At 47.9% G+C, this 19,636-nt stretch overlaps 1 protein-coding gene across 4 annotated transcripts in view; it reads left to right on the top strand.

The window, feature by feature from the left end:
• Positions 1 to 19,636, top strand: part of gse1b (Gse1 coiled-coil protein b) — a 205,124-nt gene that overhangs the window by 157,356 nt on the left and 28,132 nt on the right. For 3 of the 4 annotated variants that reach the window (XM_029721302.1, XM_029721299.1, XM_029721301.1), the window contains exon 2: positions 7,237 to 7,434. In XM_029721302.1, the coding sequence (XP_029577162.1) occupies positions 7,239 to 7,434 (196 nt within the window). In that variant the 5' untranslated portion in view covers positions 7,237 to 7,238. Of the gene's footprint in view, positions 1 to 1,677; positions 1,779 to 7,236; positions 7,435 to 19,636 lie in introns of those variants that run through there. The other variant, XM_029721300.1, reaches the window with a different exon arrangement.

Below are 19,636 nucleotides of genomic sequence, written 5' to 3'. Positions count from 1 at the left end.
AGAGCAGAGTCATCCACATACAACAACTAATTACGAGACCAGGCTGATTTCATATCATCAATATACAGCAGGAAGAGAAGAGGGCCGATGATGCTCCCCTGTGGGACCCCACAGCTAATCCCCTTCACACCAGAATGTTTTCCATAAACATCCACGATTGGTCTCTACCTGTTTAAATAGGATTTAACCCAGTCAATGGCCCTGCTGTTAAAAGTCAGTTAAAAACAACAGGCGTGGCAGTGGACTGGGACTTTCTAAAACCAGACTGTAGTTCATCTAAAATATTATTCTTGCTAGTATAGTTCAGCACTTTAGACAGCACACTCAAAATAGATACAGGTCTATAGTTGCCCTTGTCTGCTGTTATTTACTCATAGTAATATTGCAAAATAGCAGTATTGTGTGCATACGTGTGTGTGTGTGTGTGTGTGTGTGTGTGTGTGTGTGTGTGTGTGTGTGTGTGTGTGTGTGTGTGGTATAAAACCCTCAATTGGCTCTGTGTGTGAGGTAACTGTAGTGTCTGCTCTTGGTTGGTGATAAAGAGGGCAGATCAAAGCTGTTTTCTCTCCCACTGGAAGGATCTGGATCTGAACATGAGCCTGGCTGTGTTTGCTTAGTGTGTGTGTGTGTGTGTGTGTGTGTGTGTGTGTGTGTGTGTGTGTGTGTGTGTGTGTGTGTGTGTGTGTGTGTGTGTGTGTGTGTGTGTGTGTGTGTGTGTGAGTGTGTGTGTGTGTGTGTGAGTGTGTGTGTGTTAGCAGTCTAGCTGTGGGGGCAGTGTTTCAGTAACACAGGCCAGAACAAGCTTCCACCTTAGCCTTCGGCATTATATATCTCCCTCCCTCTATCTTTCTCTCTTCTTTTTCTAACAGCCAGGGAAAGGGGGAGGAGGGTGTCAGCGCCTCACATATTTAACCACCCCTCCCCCTCCCCTCCTCCCTCTCTCCCCGACAGGGGGGTCAGATGTGACGACTGGGGCTGTGTGTGGAAGAAGAGGCAGCTGACACACACAGTCACCCCCCCAGCCCTCCTCCCTCTCTCCTCCCCTGCCCCTCCCTCGCTCCCCTTGGCAGAGCATCCATGCCTCTGTTATCTCCAAATGGCTCAGGAATTATAGGTTGAGAGGAGGAGAGGGGAGAAGGGAGGGAGAGGGGGAGGGGGGAAGGTCATGTGACATCGCAGCAGCTGCTAGGCTAAGAATTTCTGTTTTCACTCAGCGAGAGAAAGAGGAGGGTAGAGCGAAAGAGAGAGAGAGAGAGAGAAAGAGGAGGGTAGAGCGAGAGAGAGAGAGAGAGAGAGAGAGAGAGAAAGAGGAGGGTAGAGCGAGAGAGAGAGAGAGAGAAAGAGGAGGGTAGAGCGAAAGAGAGAGAGAGAGAGAGAAAGAGGAGGGTAGAGCGAGAGAGAGAGAGAAAGAGGAGGGTAGAGCGAGAGAGAGAGAGAGAGAGAGAGAAAGAGGAGGGTAGAGCGAGAGAGAGAGAGAGAGAAAGAGGAGGGTTGAGCGAGAGAGAGAGAGAGAGAAAGAGGAGGGTAGAGCGAGAGAGAGAGAGAGAGAGGAGATAGGCAGAGTTGTGTGGTGTGTTGCTTCGTAAGATAAGCTCCAAACGGTCTTTGTGAGCGACCGAGTGAGCGTGCGCGAGAGACAGAAAGAAAAGGAGAGAGAGAGAAGCGACGGAGAGGAGGAAGAGAAGATGGTGTGTGTCTTGACTGTGTCTCTGTCTGTGTGCTGGGTTTGGCTGAAGATGCAGCGATGGGAGAACCAGGGAGCTCCAGTCCTTTGTGCAGTAAGGAGCCTCAACATCCGCCACCGCTTTCACTCTGCTACTCTGGAGGGGGGTCGAGCACCGCCGCTAGCCCTGAGTGTGTGTGTGTGTGTGTGTGTGTGTGTGTGTGTGTGTGTGTGTGTGTGTGTGTGTGTGTGTGTGTGTGTGTGTGTGTGTGGGAGGGAGGGAGGGAGAGAGAGGTGTGTGTGAAGGAGGGGTGTGTGTGTGACTGTGTGTGCTATCAGCGTGGCTGTATTTCTTGAATATGTATGGTGTTTCTCTAGCGGTCGATGACCATCTTATTAGCTCCTGTGAGAAGTTCCTGCTTACAGATAGAATGCTCTCTCTTTCTTTAAAGCCCTGAGGCTGTGTGTGTGTGAAGGTGTGTGCTTGTAAGAAGTGGTGGGTGGAGCAGGGCTTTGCAGTCGTGACGAGGTCACAGCAGTGAACTGAGCGGTTGCTGTGCCTGGCTGTTGATGTGAGTGTGTGTGCTTGGGTGTGTGTGCCTGGCTGTCGATGTGAGTGTGTGTGCTTGGGTGTGTGTGCCTGGCTGTCGATGTGAGTGTGTGTGCCTGGCTGTTGCTGTGTATGTGTGTGGAAAGGGAGCTCATTGTTAATTTCATTATGAATTGTGTTGCTGGGGGTTCACAGGGAGTGCAGGGGGTGAATGGGAGGTTATGAGCAGGGCGGACCCAGAGGTGTTGCCACTCATTTTCTCTCCCGTTACATTCTGTGTCCCTGTGACCCACCAGATCACTACTCCCCTGCCATCTTCTGTTCCACTCCAGCGCTCTCCCACTGACACACACACACTCCCTCACACACTTAAACAACGACAGCCAGGCACACACACACACACGCACACACGTACACACACACACACACACACACACACACACACACACACACACACACACACACACACACACACACACACACACACACACACACACACACAGCACCCCTGACCTCTCTCAGGGAGACATGGGTTTTTAATAGACCTGTCCAGGCTCTGGGGTGGACCTATATATAACTCTACAGATCTATTAGTGCTATTGACACTGTATGCTACTGTGAGTGAGTAGTGTGTACTGTCTGTGCGTGTGTGTGTGTGCGTGTGTGTGTGTGCGTGTGTGTGTGTGTGTGTGTGGTAGTGTGAGAGTAGGTATGGTGTGTGTTTTGGCTACATTTGAGTGTGGATCTGTGATATTGATAAGACTGAGTGTGTGTAATGTGTATGTCTGTGTACTCAGATATGGTGTGTGGTAGTAATGTTGTAATGTGTGTGTGTGTGTGTGTGTAATCTCACTGCATCCCTACAGGCTGCTTTTTACTGTGACCCTACCATGACCTCTGACTCTGGGGACTTGTAGTTAATGGGACCGTTGTGATGTGTGTTTGTTTGTGTAAAGTATGTGTGTGTTTATTCCATGTGTTTGCTCATGTAAGATGTGTGCGTGCTTGTGTGTGTGTGTGTTTGTGTGTGTGTGTGTGTGTGCGTGTGTGTACGTGTGTGTGTGTGTGTGTGCGTGTGTGTGTATGTGTGTGTGTGTGTGTGTTCAGGGCGACGGCATGCTGCTCTCTGGCATTCAGGGATTCCACCGGTCCAGGAGCTGTCATCACAGTGTCCCCTTTCACCCCTTCACTGAGAGAGAGAGAGAGAAACCCTCCATCCCCTACACCCCCCACAGTGTGCTTGTAAATCTGACACGGAGAAAAGACAAGAGAAAATAACTCCACTCACAGTCCAACAGGTCACTCAGCAGAGGGAGGGAGGGAGGGAGGGAGGGATCATAGGGTGGCATGGACACCATAATAACATAAGGTGATGTGTAATGGTAACAGGAGTAGCTGTGTCCTGTACATAATGATAAACTATAGAGTTGCGTCAACTATCCAGTTTACTGATGGTGCTATATCACTATAAACACTATGAAGGCAATGTGGAAATGCAAACTCAGAGTAGATCACATGCTTTTCAGACTGTACACTGGATGTAGCACTGTATAAGGCTTTATGATATTTATCTGTGATTCAACAACACACACACTCCCACACACACACGGGCGCACAAACACAAATGCACGCGAGCACACACACTCCCACTACTGTAGATGGGTCAGTATGAGTGAGTGTGTGTGTGAATCAGACTTGATGATAGTAGTGGATGGAAGTGGAAATAGCTTGTAGCTGGTGTTCATTACTGTAGCAATCACCACAATGACCATCATGATGTTAAGATGGGGATGATTAAGGTGATCTGGTACGTGTGTTACCTCTATCATACTGTTCTCTCATGGTGTGTGTTACCTCTATCATACTGTTCTCTCATGGTGTGTGTTACCTCTATCATACTGTTCTCTCACGGTGTGTGTTACCTCTATCATACTGTTCTCTCATGGTGTGTGTTACCTCTATCATACTGTTCTCTCACGGTGTGTGTTACCTCTATCATACTGTTCTCTCATGGTGTGTGTTACCTCTATCATACTGTTCTCTCATGGTGTGTGTTACCTCTATCATACTGTTTCTCTCACGGTGTGTGTTACCTCTATCATACTGTTCTCTCATGGTGTGTGTTACCTCTATCATACTGTTCTCTCATGGTGTGTGTTACCTCTATCATACTGTTCTCTCATGGTGTGTGTTACCTCTATCATACTGTTCTCTCATGGTGTGTGTTACCTCTATCATACTGTTCTCTCTGGTGTGTGTTACCTCTATCATACTGTTCTCTCATGGTGTGTGTTACCTCTATCATACTGTTCTCTCATGGTGTGGTTACCTCTATCATACTGTTCTCTCATGGTGTGTGACCTCTATCATACTGTTCTCTCATGGTGTGTTACCTCATCATACTGTTCTCTCATGGTGTGTGTTACCTCTATCATACTGTTCTCTCATGGTGTGTGTTACCTCTATCATACTGTTCTCTCATGGTGTGTGTTACCTCTATCATACTGTTCTCTCATGGTGTGTGTTACCTCTATCATACTGTTCTCTCATGGTGTGTGTTACCTCTATCATACTGTTCTCCTCAATGTGTGTGTTTACCTCTATCATACTGTTCTCTCATGGTGTGTGTTACCTCTATCATACTGTTCTCTCACGGTGTGTGTTACCTCTATCATACTGTTCTCTCATGGTGTGTGTTACCTCTATCATACTGTTCTCTCATGGTGTGTGTTACCTCTATCATACTGTTCTCTCATGGTGTGTGTTACCTCTATCATACTGTTCTCTCATGGTGTGTGTTACCTCTATCATACTGTTCTCATCATGGTGTGTGTTACCTCTATCATACTGTTCTCTCATGGGTGTGTGTACCTCTATCATACTGTTCTCTCATGGTGTGTGTTACCTCTATCATACTGTTCTCTCATGGTGTGTGTTACCTCTATCATACTGTTCTCTCATGGTGTGTGTTACCTCTATCATACTGTTCTCTCATGGTGTGTGTTACCCTCTATCATACTGTTCTCTCATGGTGTGTGTTACCTCTATCATACTGTTCTCTCATGGTGTGTGTTACCTCTATCATACTGTTCTCTCATGGTGTGTGTTACCTCTATCATACTGTTCTCTCATGGTGTGTGTTACCTCTATCATACTGTTCTCTCATGGTGTGTGTTACCTCTATCATACTGTTCTCTCATGGTGTGTGTTACCTCTATCATACTGTTCTCTCATGGTGTGTGTTACCTCTATCATACTGTTCTCTCATGGTGTGTGTTACCTCTATCATACTGTTCTCTCACGGTGTGTGTTACCTCTATCATACTGTTCTCTCATGGTGTGTGTTACCTCTATCATACTGTTCTCTCATGGTGTGTGTTACCTCTATCATACTGTTCTCTCATGGTGTGTGTTACCTCTATCATACTGTTCTCTCATGGTGTGTGTTACCTCTATCATACTGTTCTCTCACGGTGTGTGTTACCTCTATCATACTGTTCTCTCATGGTGTGTGTTACCTCTATCATACTGTTCTCTCATGGTGTGTGTTACCTCTATCATACTGTTCTCTCATGGTGTGTGTTACCTCTATCATACTGTTCTCTCATGGTGTGTGTTACCTCTATCATACTGTTCTCTCATGGTGTGTGTTACCTCTATCATACTGTTCTCTCATGGTGTGTGTTACCTCTATCATACTGTTCTCTCATGGTTGTGTGTTACCTCTATCATACTGTTCTCTCATGGTGTGTGTTACCTCTATCATACTGTTCTCTCATGGTGTGTGTTACCTCTATCATACTGTTCTCTCATGGTGTGTGTTACCTCTATCATACTGTTCTCTCATGGTGTGTGTTACCTCTATCATACTGTTCTCTCATGGTGTGTGTTACCTCTATCATACTGTTCTCTCATGGTGTGTGTTACCTCTATCATACTGTTCTCTCATGGTGTGTGTTACCTCTATCATACTGTTCTCTCATGGTGTGTGTTACCTCTATCATACTGTTCTCTCATGGTGTGTGTTACCTCTATCATACTGTTCTCTCATGGTGGTGTTACCTCTATCATACTGTTCTCTCATGGTGTGTGTTACCTCTATCATACTGTTCTCTCATGGTGTGTGTTACCTCTATCATACTGTTCTCTCACGGTGTGTGTTACCTCTATCATACTGTTCTCTCATGGTGTGTGTTACCTCTATCATACTGTTCTCTCATGGTGTGTGTTACCTCTATCATACTGTTCTCTCATGGTGTGTGTTTGAAAGGTTTCTATTGGCCCTGGCTCAGTTGGAGCATGTTAAGTAGAGCTGCTGTGTGGGCTGAGGCAGACAGACCAGACCCGTGAGGTAGGGGTTACACACCCTGTAACCTATAACCTTTAACCCCAGCTCCCCAGCCTAAGCCCAAAGCCCCCCTCCCCCAGCTAGACATACAGACACATAGACATACAGACACAGAGACATACAGACACAGAGACATACAGACACACAGACACAGAGACATACAGACACACAGACACAGAGACACAGAGACACACAGACACACAGACATACAGACACACAGACACACAGACATACAGACATACAGACACAGAGACATACAGACACAGAGACACACAGACACACAGACATACAGACACAGAGACAGCACTGGGCTCTGGCTGACTCTCAGCTCTCACTCACCACCGTGTGTGTCTGTGTTTATATATGTGTGTGTGTGTGTGTGTGTGTGTGTGTGTGTGTGTGTGTGTGTGTGTGTGTGTGTGTGTGTGTGTAAGGTCTGGTGTGAGACAGACAGATAGCCCCCAGTGTGTGAGAGAGATTTTCCAGTGTCACTGGCGGGGAGGGGTTCCATAGTGTCAGCTGTCTGAACCCTCAACTGATAAGTTGACCAATCACAGCATGAGTTAGTCTGACTGACAGACTGACTGACCCATCATCTACAGCCGCTTTATAAATGACATACATCAGTCTATTATGTCTATTAACCCTTTCTCTCCCTCTCTCTCCTCTCTCCAGGCATGAGCCATGAGCCAAAGTCACCTTCCTTAGGAATGATATCCACGGCAACTCGCACCACGGCGACGGTCAGCCCCCTCACCCCGTCGCCCCTTAACGGATCTATCGTAGCCAATGGGAGCCCGGCAGCCCAGTCCGCACACTCCGGATTCGCCGCTGCCCTCCGTAAACTGGCCAAACAGGCTGAGGATCCTCGAGGTAAGGACAACACACACGTGGACAGACAGAGTTATGATTATAGAGTGTCTTAATGCCAGGTGTATTGTTATCAAGCCAATACAAGGTGTAGAAACGTTGGGTCATTTAAAGCCATTTTACAACCAGCTGTTGTCAGAAATCCCTCTTAGCCCTATGAACTAACCGTCCCCTCTTCTTACCCTCCTCTCACTCCTTCCTTCCTCCCTGACGCGCTAAGCTCATTCAAAAACCGTCTGTCCTCCTGGACCCTAACCTCTAACCCCTGACCCCTGTAGCCTAACCCCTCAGAACCCTCAGATGTCTCAGAGGTTCCTCTGCTGGGGCCGTCTGTTTGTGTTGTGTTTAGCTGCTAATAGCAGTGGAGTGATATTCACACTTCACACTAGATTGAATTATGCAGCCTCCCCTAAGAGAGCAGCACGCAGGACAGCCATGCTAGTTGACCCATTTAAGCGCCAGCTCTGTGTGTGTGTGTGTGTGTGTGTGTGTGTGTGTGTGTGTGTGTGTGTGTGTGTGTGTGTGTGTGTGTGTGTGTGTGTGTGTGTGTGTGTGTGTGTGTGTGTGTGTGTGTGTGTGTGTCTGTGCGCACTTGCGTTCATGTGTATGTGTGAATGACATTGCATGTTTGTGTCGCCTCCTCTCCTCACCAGGAGCAAACACACACGCAAACACCACACACACACACATACACACACACACACACACGCAAACACCACTGTTTTGTTCAGTTTATTGTCCCCTGTCCCGTGCTGTCCCACTGGTCTAACCTGACTGTGAAGTAGTCATTGTGTGGTGGGGTGCTTTTAGAATTGGTCGTGGAGGGCTCATATGATGCAGCTGTAACACACTGACCCACTCTCCTCTCAGACTCACTTCTCAGTAAAACTTAGGTTTCTGCAGACGTTTCTCAATGAACACTGAATCAATAGAATACTTCTCTTCTTCTCACTACCCTTTCGACCTCCTACAGGTTTCTATCAGTCAGACATACAGCTCAGGGTTTGATTGTGAGTTGATATTTCTATCTGGTCTGGATATGGGATATTACTGTGTGTTACAGACAGTTGGATGTTGTTTGTTCAGTTGTTGGTTGTTGTCTGGACAGGGTCAGACTTAGGTCACAGATGGACAAGGCTGCTATTCTCCCGTGTAAACACACACACACACACACACACACTCACACACACGCTATTCTCTCGGAGGCTGTTTGGCTGGCTTTGGGCAGCAGCTCGTTGAGGCCTTTCTGGTAGATGGTGTGTGAAACAGTGGCTCTGGTCAACCATGGTGTGTGTGTCTATGAGGTGTAACCTTCCCCAGGACAGAGACTCTGGCTGGCCCTCATACACAGGAGCTGATCTTCACTGGCCCCCTAAGACACACACACATACGCTGCTGGGCCCCTCCAGGGGAACGGAGCCAGACTGCTGAGAGTCCCCTGAGTAGGGCTGGCAGGGGTCCTGTTTGGGTGTGTGTGAGTGCTTGTGTGTAAGTGTGTGTCTGTTTGTGTGTGTGTATCTGGCTGTCTGCCCCAGCTCCAGTGAGCCCCAGCGGCCCCAGTCATCCGGCACGGGTCAGACTCTCTTAATCTGGCTGTGTGTTTGAGAGAGGTCCCCTCCTCCTTGGCCCTCCCTGGCTCTCCCTGGCTGCCTGGCTCCCCTGCAGATCACACCAGGGACCAAACACCAATGATTTATTACTCTGAGAAAGAAACAGAGACAGAGCTCACAACCCCAATCTCTCCCTCTCTCCCTCTCTCTCACACACTCACCCTCTCAATCTCATTCTCTTCCTCCATTGTTACTCACCTTCCCCTTCTCTCTTCTCCACTCCCTCTCCATCTCTCCCTTTCACTCCATTTCTATTTCTCCATTTTTTTCTCTTTCCCTCTCACACACTCCCTCATCTATCTCACTCCATCTCTCTCTCACTGTCACTTGCACATAATCTCTTTTCTCACCCCTCTCTCTCTCTCTCCCTTTCTTGCACACTTACCGTTTGTCTCACTGTCTCATCTCTCTCTCTCTGTCTCTCTATCAACCAGGTGTGTGTGTGTGCATGTGTACATGTGCGTGTGTCTGTTGCTATTTCAACCTAGCTGGGACAGTCGTCAAATAGTCTGAGGGAGGTACAGAAACACACACACAGACTATGATTAAACCTAGGCATTTTTTAAAACAGACCAGAAAAGTCCCTCTGTTATTTTGGGCCTGTCTGTATGCAGTCTGCCTGGCGTAGGTAGAGACACAGTGTGTGTGAGTCATGCTCCACAGCTCCAGAGGAACAGGCCAGTCATGGGGCCGATGCTGCCCACGTTAGGAGTGCCGTCGCTGGGGTGGGCGGGCTGGAGTGTGGGCCTCCTCCGGAACTCCAGCCACTTTGCTGTCTCCAAAGATATTTATAGACAAGCCCTCATACACACAAACACTGACGCTGACACTGACACACACACACAAACACACACTCACACAGAAAATGTCCACGGTGCTTTCCTGGCATGTTGTAGCCTCCTAGCAGTGTGTGTGTCCTACTGCACAAATCAAATCAAAGTTTTTTTGTCACGTGCGCCGAATATAACAAGTGTTGACCTTACAGTGAAATGCTTACTTACAGGCTCTAACCAATATTGCAAAAAAGGTATTAGGTGAGCAATAGGTAAGTAAAGAAATAAAAACAACAGTAAAAAGACAGTGAAAAACAGTAGCGAGGCAATATACAGTAGTGAGGCTATATACAGTAGCGAGGCTATATACAGTAGTGAGGCTACATACAGTAGCGAGGTTACATACAGACACCGGTTAATCAGGCTGATTGAGGTAGTATGTACATGTAGATATGGTTAAAGTGACTATGCATATATGATGAACAGAGTGGCAGTAGCGTAAAAGAGGGGGTGGTGGGTGGCGGGACACAATGCAGATAGCCCGGTTAGCCAATGTGCGGGAGCACTGATTGGTCGGCCCAACTGAGGTAGTATGTACATGAATGTATAGTTAAAGTGACTATGCATATATGTTAAACAGAGAGTAGCAGCAGCGTAAAAGAGGGGTTGGGGGGGCACACAATGCAAATAGTCTGGGTAGCCATTTGATTACCTGTTCAGGAGTCTTATGGCTTGGGGGTAAAAACTGTTGAGAAGCCTTTTTGTCCTAGACTTGGCGCTCCGGTACCGCTTGCCATGCGGTAGTAGAGAGAACAGTCTATGACTGGGGTGGGTGGGGTCTTTGAAAATTGTTAGGGCCTTCCTCTGACACCGCCTGGTGTAGAGGTCCTGGATGGCAGGCAGCTTAGCCCCAATGATGTACTGGGCCGTACGCACTACCATCTGTAGTGCCTTGCGGTCGGAGGCCATTGTCGTACCAGGCAGTGATGCAACCAGTCAGCATGCTGTCGATGTTGGAGCTGTAGAACCTTTTGAGGATCTCAGGACCCATGCCAAATCTTTTTAGTTTCCTGAGGGGGAATAGGCTTTGTCGTGCCCTCTTCACGACTGTCTTGGTGTGTTTGGACCATTCTAGTTTGTTGTTGATGTGGACACCAAGGAACTTGAAGCTCTCAACCTGCTCCACTACAGCCCCGTCGATGAGAATGGGGGCGTGCTCGGTCCTCCTTTTCCTGTAGTCCACAATCATCTCCTTAGTCTTGGTTACGTTGAGGGGTAGGTTGTTATTCTGGCACCACCCAGCCAGGTCTCTGACCTCCTCCCTATAGGCTGTCTCGTCGTTGTCGGTGATCAGGTCTACCACTGTTGTGTCGTCTGAAAACTTAATGATGGTGTTGGAGTCGTGCCTGGCCACGCAGTTGTGGGTAAACAGGGAGTACAGGAGGGAACTGAGCACGCACCCCTGAGGGGCTCCAGTGTTGAGGATCAGCGTGGTGGATGTGTTGCTACCTACTCTCACCACCTGGGGGCGGCCCGTCAGGAAGTCCAGGATCCAGTTGCAGAGGGAGGTGTTTAGTCCCAGGATCCTTAGCTTAGTGATGAGCTTTGAGGGGACTATGGTGTTGAACGCTGAGCTGTAGTCAATGAATAGCATTCTCACATAGGTGTTCCTTTTGTCCAGGTGGGAAAGGGCAGTGTGAAGTGCAATAGACAGTGTGTTCCTGTGTGTCCTACTGCACAGTGTGTTCCTGTGTGTGCTACTGCACAGTGTGTTCCTGTGTTCTACTGAACAGTGTGTTCCTGTGTGTCCTGGACAGTGTGTTCCTGTGCGTCCTACTGGACAGTGTGTTCCTGTGCGTCCTACTGGACAGTGTGTTCCTGTGCGTCCTACTGGACAGTGTGTTCCTGTGTGTCCTACTGAACAGTGTGTTCCTGTGTGTCCTACTGAACAGTGTGTTCCTGTGTGTCCTACTGAACACTGTGTTCCTGTGTGTCCTACTGGACAGTGTGTTCCTGTGTGTCCTACTGGACAGTGTGTTCCTGTGTGTTCTACTGGACAGTGTGTTCCTGTGCGTCCTACTGAACAGTGTGTTCCTGTGTGTCCTACTGAACAGTGTGTTCCTGTGTGTCCTACTGAACAGTGTGTTCCTGTGTGTCCTACTGAACAGTGTGTTCCTGTGTGTCCTACTGAACAGTGTGTTCCTGTGTGTCCTACTGAACAGTGTGTTCCTGTGTGTCCTACTGAACAGTGTGTTCCTGTGTGTCCTACTGAACAGTGTGTTCCTGTGTGTCCTACTGAACAGTGTGTTCCTGTGTGTCCTACTGGACAGTGTGTTCCTGTGTGTCCTACTGGACAGTGTGTTCCTGTGTGTCCTACTGCACAGTGTGTTCCTGTGTGTCCTACTGGACAGTGTGTTCCTGTGTGTCCTACTGCACAGTGTGTTCCTGTGTGTCCTACTGGACAGTGTGTTCCTGTGTGTCCTACTGCACAGTGTGTTCCTGTGTGTCCTACTGAACAGTGTGTTCCTGTGTGTCCTACTGGACAGTGTGTTCCTGTGTCCTACTGGACAGTGTGTGCGTGTGTGTCCTACTGCACAGTGTGTTCCTGTGTGTCCTGGACAGTGTGTTCCTGTGTGTCCTACTGAACAGTGTGTTCCTGTGTGTCCTACTGGACAGTGTGTTCCTGTGTGTCCTACTGCACAGTGTGTTCCTGTGTGTCCTACTGGACAGTGTGTTCCTGTGTGTCCTACTGCACAGTGTGTTTCTGTGTGTCCTACTGAACAGTGTGTTCCTGTGTGTCCTACTGAACAGTGTGTTCCTGTGTGTCCTACTGAACAGTGTGTTCCTGTGTGTCCTACTGAACAGTGTGTTCCTGTGTGTCCTACTGAACAGTGTGTTCCTGTGTGTCCTGCACAGTGTGTTCCTGTGTGTCCTACTGAACAGTGTGTTCCTGTGTGTCCTACTGGACAGTGTGTTCCTGTGTGTCCTACTGAGCAGTGTGTTCCTGTGTGTCCTACTGAACAGTGTGTTCCTGTGTGTCCTACTGAACAGTGTGCTCCTGTGTGTCCTACTGGACAGTGTGTTCCTGTGTGTCCTGCACAGTGTGTTCCTGTGTGTCCTACTGAACAGTGTGTTCCTGTGTGTCCTACTGAACAGTGTGTTTCTGTGTGTCCTACTGAACAGTGTGTTCCTGTGTGTCCTACTGAACAGTGTGTTCCTGTGTGTCCTACTGGACAGTGTGTTCCTGTGTGTCCTACTGCACAGTGTGTTCCTGTGTGTCCTACTGCACAGTGTGTTTCTGTGTGTCCTACTGAACATTGTGTTCCTGTGTGTCCTACTGAACAGTGTGTTCCTGTGTGTCCTACTGGACAGTGTGTTCCTGTGTGTCCTACTGCACAGTGTGTTTCTGTGTGTCCTACTGAACAGTGTGTTCCTGTGTGTCCTACTGAACAGTGTGTTCCTGTGTGTCCTACTGAACAGTGTGTTCCTGTGTGTCATCTGTGTCCCTCTCTGTCCCTCTGCCCTGTGTTACTGTTGTGTATATGTAGCATGAATCAGTCTCCTAAGCCTAAAGGATGTTGTTTGTTTTGTTGTGCTAGTATCATAGCCACTAGCTAGCTAGCTATCCCCCTGATTTAAAACCCCTGTCACGTCCTCTGTGTTTTCATCTGTATACATGCCAACACACACTCGTACACAGTAACACACACATACAGTTACACACACATACATACACTCACACACACTCTCCCGTCTGATGAGTAGCTCTGTGTACTGAGTCTCATGCTGAAGAGGGGAGGTGATGGATAATGAGTATTGCAGCAGAGTAAAGGACACACACCTCGTGTCAGAGAGGCAGGCATGCTAGTATCTGATTAATTAGGCAGATCTAGGCTTAATCCTCTCTCCAGTTTCCTCATACATACACACTGACTGACTGGCTGGCTGACTGTCTGGCTGGCTGACTGTCTGGCTGACTGGCTGACTGGCTGGCTGACTGGCTGGCTGGGCAAAACTCGCTGTAGCATTACACTACCTACCTACAGTACCTAGCTAGACCACCTGAGGAAAAGCGATGGGGAGGGAGGGATGGGAGGAGGATTGGGGGAGGGAGAAAAAGGACAGAGGAAAAATATTTAGAAGAGAGAGGGTTTATGGAGTGATGGAAGGAGTGGGTAGAGGGATACAGAGAGATTGAAGTGTGAGATTGAATGTGTGTGTGTGTGTGTGTGTGTGTGTGTGTGTGTGTGTGTGTGTGTGTGTGTGTGTGTGTGTGTGTGTGTGTGTGTGTGTGTGTGTGTGTGTGTGTGTGTGTGTGTGTGTGTGTGTTTGGCCGGGGGCTACCCTTGTTTCTGGGAGCCCAGAGCATGCTGGGACAGCAGGGCAGTGTGTCTCTGACCCCTCCATCTGGAGCCTGGAGCGCACACATACACACACCATCTATCCACACCCAGAGTGTGTGTGTGTGTGTGAGTGTGTGTGCTCAGAGGTAGAACTCTCCAGGCTCTGTTTGTCCCTGAAATACTCACTCACAAACAAGCTCTCTCTATATCTCTCTATCCAGTATTTTATTCCTCCATATCTGTGTCTCTTCTTCTTCTAGGTAAACATACTAACAATAGCTCATACACAGTTCTCCCAGTTCAGACATTCTCCTCCAGAAACTATCCTACTGCTCTCTCTCCCCATCTCTCAGTCTTACTTCCCCTTAGAAAAAAGGGTTACAAAATGGTTCTTCGGCTGTCACCATGTTGAACCCTCTACATGGAAACCAAGAGGGTTCTACCTGGAACCAAAAAGGGTTCTCCTATGGGGACAGCCGACTAACCCTTTTAGGTTCTAGATAGCACCTTTTTTCTAAGAGTGCACACACACACACACACACTCACACACACACACACACACACACACACACACACACACACACACACACACACACACACACACCACCCATCAGGCTGAATGTGTGTGTGTGTGTGTGTGTGTGTGTGTGTGTGTGTGTGTGTGTGTGTGTGTGTGGCTGGGGGATGGTATGGCATATGGAGGAAGGGTTGGCTCGGCGCTGCTATGCACACCAGGTGTGAAATGGACTGTTTAATTAAGTGCTGATGTTGTTCTAATGCAGGGAGGGAGGGAGGGAGGGAGGGAGGCGGTGGAGGGAGGCGGTGGAGGGAGGGAGGCAGGGGGGAGGGAGGCGGTGGAGGGAGGGAGGGAGGCGGTGGAGGGAGGGAGGCGGTGGAGGGAGGTTGGGGGGCGGAGGGAGGGATGGATGGATGGTGGGGGGAAGGGAGGAAGGAGGCAAGGGTAGGAGGTGAAGAACAGCTTGTCGCTAGTTGTCAGGGCTGTGTCTGGGGGTGTTTTGGGGCTGTGGAGGAGAGAGGGAGGTTGGTGCTTTGGATAGGGCCAGGGAGGGAACATGAGATTTGGGGCTTGAATGGCACAGTTGGTTGGAGTGTAGAGCTGGCAAGATCAAGGTTGTGGGTTCAATTCTCGCATGGATCAGTTTCCCTGAACGTTTGTGTTAAGGCAAGTCCCCTTGGATAAAAGCAGCAGGTGAACAAGTATATTATGTTTCTTTGATGGGATTAGAGGTGGAAGGATACGGTGCTGGGACAGAGAGAACTTAACCTGGGGCTGTGTGGAGCTTTGTGCGTGCGTGTACGTGCGTGCATACGTGCTTTTGGGCATGTGTGATTATGTGCGTGCGTGCGTATGCGCCCGTGTATGTGTCTGTGTGTACCTCTCTCTCCCAGTTAGGGTCAGCTTGGGCTGCCATGCGTGGAGGCAGTCTGGGAGAGAGGAGCTACACATTAATCACACACACACGTTTGCCCACACAGACATACACTCAATCACACCCACATACACCACACACACATATAGTGTATTCAGAAAGTATTCAGACCCCTTGACTTTTTCCACATTTTGTTACATTACAGCCTTATTCTAAAATTGATGAAATAATTTTTTCCCTCGTCAATCTACACACAATACCTCATAATGACAAAAAGAAAACAATTTTATAGATATTTTTGCTAATGTATTAAAAATAAAAAACTGAAATATCACGTTAACATAAGTATTCAGACCCTTTACTCAGTACTTTGTTGAAGCAGCTTTGACAGCGATTACAGCCTTGAGTCTTCTTGAGAATGACGATACAAGCTTGGCACACCTGTATTTGGGGAGTTTTTACCATTCTTCTCTGCAGATCCTCTCAAGCTCTGTCAGGTTGGATGGGGAGCGTTGCTGCACAACTATTTTCAATTCTTCGACCTCATGGCTTGGTTTTTTGCTCTGACATGCACTGTAAACTGTGGGACCTTATAGACAGGTGTGTGCCTTTCCAAATCATGTCCAATCAATTGAATTTACCACAGGTGGACTCCAATCAAGTTGTAGAAACATCTCAAGGATGATCAATGGAAACAGGATGCACCTGAGCTCAATTTCGAGTCTCATAGCAAAGAGTCTGAATACTTATGTAAATAAGGTATTTCTGTTAATAAATTTGCAAACATTTCTATAAACCTGTTTTCGCTTTGTCATTATGGGGTATTATGTGTAGATTGATGATGAAATTTTTAGAATAAGGCTGTAATGTAGATTAGATTATTTTAGAATAAGGCTGTAATGTAAAAACATGTGGAAAAAGTCAAGGGGTCTGAATACTTTCTGAATGCGCTGTACATACACATACAAGCAGGGACAGACACAGAGCACTCTTTCTCTCCCTCGCTCAGACTTTCTCTCTCTCTGTCTCTCTGTAGTGTAGGAGCAGAGCGTGGAGCCACAGCTTGGCCTGCAGTCTCTTATCCACCATTAGAGGGCAGAGGACTAGCATGTTGTTCTTCCTGTATGTCCTAACAGTACCAGTAGGGGACTGGCTTCATCTCCTCACCCCCTTTCTTTTAATGTCTGACTGATCTGAAAGAACTGGACTGGTGTCTAGTCCATTTTTCTTTCACTTATCCTTTGTGATTAGATCAGTGCAGAAGAAGGAGAGGACAGGAGAAAGGGGAGAGGAGGCATGTTCAGACTATGGAGATACATCCATAATGCCCAGGGCTGTGTTTGGAACAAGGACACTCCCTTCTCTCCTCTCAGCCTCAGTGTGAGCATGTGTGGCGACACGTCAGTGAATAGACGAAGGCTGGATCTGCATATGGCAGCATGACACTAGTTTAGGGCCACTCAGATGGCCTGCATATCATTTCTGTCCCATCTGCTCAGTGATGGACTGACTTCCTGTCAACTAGCACTGTCACCACAAGAGGAGTGAGGAAGGGGGAGTGACAGGAAAAGACTGGAGGGGGGTTGTTTACTAGAATGAGGGAGAGAGGGTAGTTTAGACTTTAGGAGGTGCTGGAAATCTAAGATTAAGCACACACACACACACACACACACACACACACACACACACACACACACACACACACACACACACACACACACACACACACACACACACACACACACACACACACACACACACACACACACACACACCACCCATCTCAGGCTGTTAAGCGTTAAGGGCCAATTCCCTTTCTCCTTAACTGTCTGTAACTGTTGTAAATGTGTTTATGAAAAATGGATGGCTTCCCTGAGAGATCTCTGCTTGGGAGGCAGTCCGTTTGAACAGAGAGGGGAGGGAGGGGTGTGTGGAAAGAGGGAGAGAAAGGGAGATGGAGTAGAGGGAGTGAAAAACAGAACAGGCTGGAGCTGGTGGTGTGTGCATGGTTTCCAGTGAAGGAGGGAGGGATGGGGTCTGTGTCGGTGGAGGTATACAGAGGTTATGATGTTGGCTTGTAGAGGAGGATAATGAAGAGGAGAATCAGATGAGGGAACACCAACCCCTCCTCCTCCTCCTCACCTGCAAATCCTCCAGCCTCCTGCCTCCCCCACTGTACATACAGCTCCACACACACACACACACACACACACACACACACACACACACACACACACACACACACACACGCACACACACACACGCACGCACGCACGCACGCACACACACACACACACACACACACACACAGGGAACGGGAGTGAGAACAATGAGGGGGAGGAAGGGATGGTGGAGGAGAGAGAGATGGAGTGGTACCAGGGGAGTAGAGGTCTGTTGCTTGAAGCTCTGGCAGGTCTGGATGACTGTGATCATTATTCATTTCTGCTCCCTTTTTATCTCTCTCTCATTCACTCTTTTGTAACGATTCTTATTTCTCTTTCTCTCGCTCTCCCATCCCACCCATTCTCTCTCCCCCTCCTTCCCTCTTCCACTCCCCTGTGGTGGTAGTCTCTTTCTCTCTCTCTTTCTGTGAGTATATGAGGTGTGATAGTGGAGCTGTATTAAGTGTCACTCTGCTCGCCAGCCTGAGTGCTCTGGTATTGATTGTCTTGGTCTTCCAGGGGAGAGTAATGGCTTTCTGAGGTGAGGGGGGAGGATTAGGCCACTAATTGCTGTTGTGCAGACAAGATATGCTTCCTCCTCTCTCACTTCACACACATCACCTCATCACCTCTCTCTCTCTCTCGCTCTCTCTTTCTCTCTCTCTCTCTCTCTCTCTCTCTCTATATATATATATATATATATATATATCCGTCTCTCTCTCTGTCTCTCTCTCTTCCTCTCCCTCTCTTCCTCTCCCTCTCTCTCTCTCTCTCTCTCTATATATATATATATATATATCTGTCTCTGTCTCTCTGTCTCTCTCTCTTCCTCTCCCTCTCTTCCTCTCCCTCTCTTCCTCTCTCTCTCTCTCTCTCTCTCTCTCGCTCTCTCTCTCTCTCTCTCTCTCTCTCTCTCTCTCTCTCTTCCTCTATTGTTCTCTATCATTCTCTCTCTCTAGTATTATCTAGCCACAGAGACCTGCTGTGTAGTCTACACATATTTCCCTTCAAATCATTTCCTCATTCACATTTAAAAAAAGAATTACAATATTTGTCTCATTAGTAATTGATTAGATTTATAAACATGTATGTGTCTTAATTCTTTCTACCCGGGTCATATCCAGACCACCACCATACCTAACCATCAAACCCTATTGTAGTGTGATGTCTGTTGCTAGGGTAACTAAAATAGGTCGCAATGCTAGAATGATAAGGAGTGTTTGATAATCCAGACATATCACACACACGTCCAGACATCCTGACCTATCACACTCTCCTCAGGCTGTCTCTGTGGGGTCAGGTGGATAGATTGGAGAGGATAGAGAACTGAACCTGGCCTGAGGTTTAAAGCTACTGCTGCTGTGTTACATACACCACTCACACTACTACATACACCACTCACACTACTGCATACACCACTCACACTACTACATACACCACTCATACTACTACATACACCACTTACACTACTGCATACACCACTCACACTACTACATACACCACACACACTACTGCATACACCACTCATACTACTACATACACCACTTACACTACTACATACACCACTCACACTACTGCATACACCACTCACACTACTGCATACACCACTCACACTACTACATACACCACTCACACTACTACATACACCACTCACACTACTACATACACCACTCACACTACTGCATACACCACTCACACTACTGCATACACCACTCACACTACTGCATACACCACACACACTACTACATACACCACACATGCTACTACATACACCACACACACTACTATATACACCACACACACTACTACATACACCACACATGCTACTACATACACCACACACGCTACTACATACACCACACACACTACTACATACACCACACACACTACTACATACACCACACATGCCACACACACTACTACATA

Source organism: Salmo trutta, chromosome 29, assembly GCF_901001165.1.
Source record: "Salmo trutta chromosome 29, fSalTru1.1, whole genome shotgun sequence".
In the NCBI taxonomy this organism is placed as follows: domain Eukaryota; kingdom Metazoa; phylum Chordata; class Actinopteri; order Salmoniformes; family Salmonidae; genus Salmo; species Salmo trutta.
The sequence above is the reverse complement of the archived record's forward strand: the minus strand, read 5'-3'. Positions and strand labels throughout refer to the sequence as shown.